Here is a 6693-nt window from a genome sequence, read left to right on the forward strand (position 1 = left end):
CAGAGGCCTGAGAGTTTGAGGGTTCTGTGCAGTATCTCAGCTGTTCCTGGGACTGCGCTCTTCTGGACAGAGACCTCTGATGTTGTGCCTGAGTTCTGCTGGAACAGCTCTTACAGACCACGTTGGTTCTTACCTTCCACATCTGGCTCAGTTGTGCCTTCAGCCTGTGGTACAGCTTAATTATCTTGTGCTCATTCTTTCTAATGTTGCTGTTTGTTGGGATTACAACATCTATCACAGCTGCACTCTTCTGCCCTCTGACCAGTCACAGAACACCCCACGGTCCCCACCCCATAACAAACAAACAAACAAACAAAAAACATTTTATGTATTTGTATATGAGAGAGACAAAGAGAGATAAAGAAGGGCACTGTATGTTTTCTCTTCCCAGAGCTGACTCATATGCCTGCCTGTGTTTACTTCTTTAGGCCAGTGCAGTCCTCTGGAAAATATGCATCCATATAACTGTCTCTTTGTGAAGCACCAGACCTCTGTAATATTTCTCACCTAGGTGAGTGTGTGCTGATGCCAGAGCACGGCCTGAATCAGTTAACCCTCAGCTGTCTGCGCTGCACAGTGTGTGTGTGTGTGTGTGTGTGTAGAGAGAGAAAAGCGGTGAGAAACTTCAGGTAACATTTCAAGTAAACTTCATATCTTGGAGCAGACGTTTGCTCACCGTGTGGGACGCAGCTGCTCCTCATCCACACTCTGCCCGTCACCCGGGAGGATGTTTTCGCCTTGTTTTATGAATCCACCTTCTCACTGGGCAACACATGACAACTGCGTGTTCTGGTGCTGCTACAGAACGCTCACACACGACGCTTGTCAAATGAAATCTTAATTAGGCGGCTCCCTGTGACGTGTGTGTGTCTGAAGGGGGTTAGCGGAGCCCGAAGGCCCGGTCGGTGGGGGATCTGTTCTGTATGCAGCCTCTTTTTAACGCTCTCTGTGTCTTTCTATCAGCCTTCTGAAATAAAAAGAAAGCGACTGTTGAATGATACGGGATGGAAAGGTGTGAGAGAACCCCTTTCCTTTACATTTATGGCCTCTGTAGAACTGGAGGAAGTGGTGTAGTAAAGTGGAGTCACACTCCAAAGCCCTCACTCAATTCCAAGTACATCACAGACTGAGGACTCAGAGGCAATGAAGAAACAAACGAAAAGAAAAACCCCAAAAGGCTGAGATCTACAGCAATCAACTGTGTTTTATTATTTTATATGTTAGAAACTGTTACCATAGGTTTTTCCTCACACCTCAAATACTAAAGATAAAACACTTTAGTTGCTTTTGGATCTTTATGCAAATTACTGATTTTTTTAATTTAGCTAATATATCATTTGTATGCTTAGCTGCAAATGCAATTGAAAAAATAATTTCAGTGTAAGTTTATGGGAATATCGATTCAAGCTGACAGTACAGTAAAAAACATTTTCTTAAAACGTGTTTTTAAAAACAAAACATCAAACGTTCCAGTTTTGTTCTTGCCTCTTCACTGAGGTCATTTATTTGATTCACCTGTGATCCTTACAGCACTGAGACAGTCAGCTTTATCTGTCTGTTGATGTTATTTTCTAAATGTAAAGCTGTCCTAAACACACCTGTAAAACCCTTTGAGACTAGTGTGTCAACAAAATGAAACAAACATTTTGAACCTGACCTTAATGACATTGTTCACTGTTTAATTTCAAGCTTCTGTTCTGTAAACGTGAATTGTTGCATTTTTACAGAGAAAATACCTCATTTAGTACTAAAGTACCTCAGATCATGCATTGAGTAATCTGTGTCACTTTCCCACCATTGAAAACCACAGACACAGACACAGAAAAGTGGCAAAAATAAACCAGTATAAGTATAAGTACAAGTAAAATGCGGCTTTTTCGTGTTATATTATTACACAGCAGAGATTATAATACTTAACCTCTTAATGCCCAGTTCATCATATTTGGTTTGTACAGTTTTTGTGAGGGTTTTTTTTAGATTTCTCTATTCTCTGTAATTCTTTTCCCCAAATACTAAACAAATTGCATGAATAAATAAATAATAAAAACGTGAATAAAAAAATAAATCAAATATGATACAAATCAAAACGCATACATGCAAATTAATATTAATTTTTAAAAACATGTGTCAGAAGTTTAATAAATCATTTTCCAGCTGTAATGTTTATTATTTCATGGTTCAGGCATTAGAGGGTTAACAATGTGCATGTAGTACAACTGCGTGGTGCATCTTTTTATGTCGTATAACTAAAATATTATTTTGATTCTCATTAAAACGATTGTTAATTTTTTTCTGATTTAACTGTAATTAGTGCAAAAAAAAAAATCAGAACGATGTCTTGTTGTTTAACAATTTTATGGCACCCATTGCATCATAGCAGCACACGTATAATTTTGCTATAATGCTATAAGATTAATACTGAGTTTAAAAAAACTTTCTAATTAACAGAAACACAATTAGAATGAAAATAGTGGAGACCATCTATAATTATTTCCTGTTTTTTTGTTTGTTTGTTGTTATCTCGCGCTCACTCTCTCTTCCATGCACAGTTTGACTCCATGTATGTCAGAACAGAAAAAGAAAAGTAAAGGAGCAATTCTAAAACTGCACTAACTTAATTACATTTTCCCCATTTTTGTGCTCAAATTTTGCGTTGGGTGTAAATCTTGTGGTTTAAAATACATTACACAGTGTTTATTAAATAAGTATTTAACATCTAGGGCTTCTGAAATATTTAATATCACTGCCATGAAAAGAGTTTCCACGGCCCATTATGCAAATTCAGGCATCACTTGTTGGGCCATCCACACTTTTGCACGACAGCAGCGCAGAGTCTCCCCTAATGGTCCTCACTCAGTAAACACCGGTCCTCTACCCATGTGGATTTGAGACAACAAAAGATTAGCACTATTTGCAAATATGCAACTGAGTTCAAAGGCACGGCTCCCTCTCCTCGCTTCCCTTCTTTTGTTTTGCATGCACAGCTTTGAATGTGTAAGGCTTCAGCTGCAACAAGCTGCAAGATATTTTTGGGGGTTAAAGTAAAAATACCATAACTTTACCCATTAAGTTTTTCTTTTCTGACAGCGGAGTTGTTTGTTTGTTTGATTCGATGATCCAATAAATTTAATAAATAGATTTTTTACGTGGACTTTGGTTGAAAGAAATGTGTGTTTCACGTGTTTCTCTTTCACAAGAAAGAAAAGAAACTGATAAATTATAAAGAAGTTCGGTGTGAAGTGGGGCGGCGTTTAGAGACGGAGAAGTCCGCTAATAAACCACGCCCCACATCCCCATGAGGTCCCTGAGGGCCCTTAAATGAGGAGGCCTGGAGGTATAGAAACCAGTATCTACTCGGGCCTGTCTCGCAGTCTTTGAGACCCTTCCCTTCGGATTTAGGTCTGTTGACACACCTTGGAAATATGACTTCTTCCAACCCTGACCAGCGTCTGGAACATCTCCTCAGCGCCGTGGAGAGCGAGTTCCAGAAGGGCAGCGAGAAGGGAGACGCGTCCGAGAGGGATATTAAACTGACGCTGGAGGACGCAGACTTATGGAACAAGTTTAAAGAATTGACCAACGAGATGATTGTCACCAAGACGGGAAGGTAGGCCCAGCGTGTGGGGAGACCTGGTGGTGTTCTGTGGGAACGGGGCCGGGCGCATTTTACGCGCGGCGTTTTAAATGTGTTTGCAAATTTGAAATTAAATTGAAAATGTATAAAAACACGATTTTAAATTTGACACGTGAGCACGGGAGCGCTGTTTGTGTTGTTTCTGAGGCCTTTGCAGGTTTAAAAGATGTTAATTAAACTTGTGTTTCTGTAAACTGTAAATTCACAAACCACATAAATTCTTATTTTTCTTTTTTCAGGAGAATGTTTCCGGTTCTGAGGGCCAGCGTAACAGGTCTGGACCCAAACGCCATGTACTCGGTACTGCTGGATTTCGTCGCCGCAGACAATAACCGCTGGAAGTACGTGAACGGGGAGTGGGTTCCCGGAGGCAAACCGGAACCCCAGAGCCCGAGCTGCGTCTACATCCATCCGGATTCCCCAAACTTCGGAGCGCACTGGATGAAAGCGCCAGTGTCCTTCAGCAAAGTCAAACTCTCCAATAAACTTAACGGCGGCGGTCAGGTGACAGAGAAACGCACAGTTAAAATTATTAGTTACAATAACAGTAACTTAAAAAAAAACAAAACTTTTCTTTTAAGAAACAATCATAGGATATGTTTAAAGATTTAATGATGTTCTGGTTTAGACACACCAAAATGGAGTTTAGTGCTTTTCTCAGAATGTTGGATTACTCTGGAGTTATTTCATGGCATCATAATGTAGATGATTTGTTTTAATATACGTAATTCAGTGAATGTTATTACTTTCACTTGACATCATTTGTTGTCTTCTCTTGAGTGCAAAAAAGATGAAATAGTGACATCAGTTCCTTTACAGATCATGCTGAATTCTCTGCACAAATATGAGCCGAGGATACACATCGTGAAGGTGGGAGGCATCCAGAAGATGATCAGCAGCCAGTCCTTCCCAGAAACACAGTTCATTGCAGTCACTGCTTATCAGAATGAGGAGGTCAGTGGTGTTAGAGTAGCCTGAGGATAAATCTCCATCTGAAACTGTTATCAGTGCTTACGTGTTTTACATATTGACTGAAATGCTAACAGCCGTTTGCTTCTTTCAGATCACAGCTCTGAAGATAAAGCACAATCCCTTTGCTAAAGCCTTCCTGGATGCCAAGGAGAGGTTAAGGCCGAGAACTCAGCTTACTCCTCAATGAGTCAAGTTAGCATGCTCTCATGTAGCATCTAATCCTGTCTTTTTGATTGCAGGAGTGACCATAAAGAAGTGTCCGATCATAGCACGGACAGTCAACAGTCTGGATATTCTCAACGTGAGTACTGGATGGCATCTTTGCATCAAGGCTGATGCTGGTTGTTACATGTATATATTTTAATTCCGACAGCTTCCATGCGTGACTCAGTTGTACACGTTTTTCCTCCACAGTTGGAGGTTGGTTCATTCCAGGCCAGAGTCCCATCTGCCCCAGCAGCAGCCCCCCTCAGTTCAGCAGCACAACAGGCCACTCTTCTGGATCCTACTGCGAGCGCTACTCCAGCCTGAGGAGCCACAGAGCGGCCCCGTACCCCAGCCACTACCCCCACCGCACCACCAGTACGAGTAAGACTCCTAGTCAACGTACTATATTGATGAAATAAATAAATGGAAGAACTGGAATTTGATTTGTGGTGCATTGATTTTAATTTCAGATAACTACATGGACAACACTTCAGGGACTCTGCCAACTCATGACAGCTGGTCTGCTCTTCAGATCCCCAACTCCACAGGCATGGGCACTCTGTCCCACACCACCAACTCCACATCCAATTCTAGGTGAGCTTATTTGGTTTTATGCTGCACTTTAGGCTGGGAAATTAGCACTGAAGCAATAAGTCACTCCAACCCTCTTCTTTCTCTGGTCCACAGTCAGTACCCTAGCCTCTGGTCAGTAGCTGGCACCACGCTCACCCCTTCAGGCTCGGCTTCGGGCTCCATACCTGGAGGTCTGACCTCCCAGTTCCTTAGGGGCTCTTCATACACAGGCCTGACCTCCTCGCTGCCTGTCTCCTCACCTTCCCCAATGTACGACCCCAGCCTGGGTGAGGTTGGGGTCGGGGAAGCTCAGTTTGAGAGTTCCATTGCCAGGCTGACTGCTAGCTGGACGCCTGTAGCTCAGACCTACTGAGCAGCTGAAGCTACCTGGCCATCGTCTACAGGGGTCGGAGGGATTTGGAGTAGGACCACAGACAAGAACGCAGCTCCTGGAGAATATGTGGAAATTTCACCACGTCTAAAAGGATTTTGTGAAACAGCTTAGAGCAGAGGAGGGCATATAATTTCCCCAAGGAGCCACATGAGAAACTGGGACTGTTGTGGAGAGCCACACCGATTTGCGTATAGAGTGCGGCTCTCCACAACAGTCCCAGTTTCTAATCCAGCTCATTGGGAAATAATAATTGCCCACCCCTAGAGATATTTGAACAAGATGACTTGAATAAAGCTGAGAGAACTTTGAAATTGAAGACAATCAGTCAGTTTCCCTCTAAGAGATAAGCTTTAGAATAGCTGCCCAGACAGAAATTATTGCTCTTAGTAAATCCTCTATGCTTATTTCATATTTGTTACATGGTTGTGTGGCATCACCACCTTGCTGACATCACACAGCTAAAGTGAACTGAAGAGTATCTTGATGCACGCTAATCATCCAGGTAAGGAAATCTCCCAAACTTGTATCCCTTCATCTGGATGGAGCATTGCAAAGGTTTCGTCACTCACCCCAGTGACTTCTTCAGTCGTTTCACTTTTATTATTAACTGTATAAGAGGAAAGGTTCTGCTAATATTAATGTGTATATGAGTGTATATAGAATAAATTTATGTCCTGTGTTTTTTCATATAAATGTGCCTTTTGTGAGTCCAATATAAATGTTCTGTGTTCAGACTGAGCGACATGTGCCTTCTACATCTTGTAAGGGAATAAAAAGATGCCCCCTACACAAGACTCTGTATATATAAATCTATCTTATTTGTATCTGGTGAACTCTCTTGAGTTTTATTTATGTCATTTAATAATAAATTATAAGTGTTTGTTTTCTCAAATATTTCTTCCTTTTTTATTCT

General features: G+C 41.6%; 1 protein-coding gene across 2 annotated transcripts; it reads left to right on the top strand.

Moving 5' to 3' along the window:
- Positions 1–3305: 3305 nt before the first annotated feature.
- tbxta (T-box transcription factor Ta) lies at positions 3306–5963 on the top strand. 2 transcript variants are annotated; one of them, XM_005927987.3, is made up of 8 exons: positions 3306–3607; positions 3874–4138; positions 4454–4588; positions 4698–4759; positions 4846–4907; positions 5021–5188; positions 5284–5407; positions 5501–5963. In XM_005927987.3, exons 1-8 carry the CDS (start codon positions 3423–3425, stop codon positions 5757–5759), a joined length of 1260 nt encoding a protein of 419 aa, XP_005928049.1. In that variant the 5' UTR covers positions 3306–3422; the 3' UTR covers positions 5760–5963. The 2 variants fall into 2 exon arrangements, with proteins under 2 accessions (XP_005928049.1, XP_005928048.1); XM_005927986.3 differs by having other exon boundaries at positions 3307–3607; positions 5021–5194.
- Positions 5964–6693: the final 730 nt, after the last annotated feature.

This window comes from Haplochromis burtoni, unplaced genomic scaffold, assembly GCF_018398535.1.
Source record: "Haplochromis burtoni strain Fernald_Lab_line unplaced genomic scaffold, NCSU_Asbu1 Contig_10, whole genome shotgun sequence".
NCBI lineage: Eukaryota > Metazoa > Chordata > Actinopteri > Cichliformes > Cichlidae > Haplochromis > Haplochromis burtoni.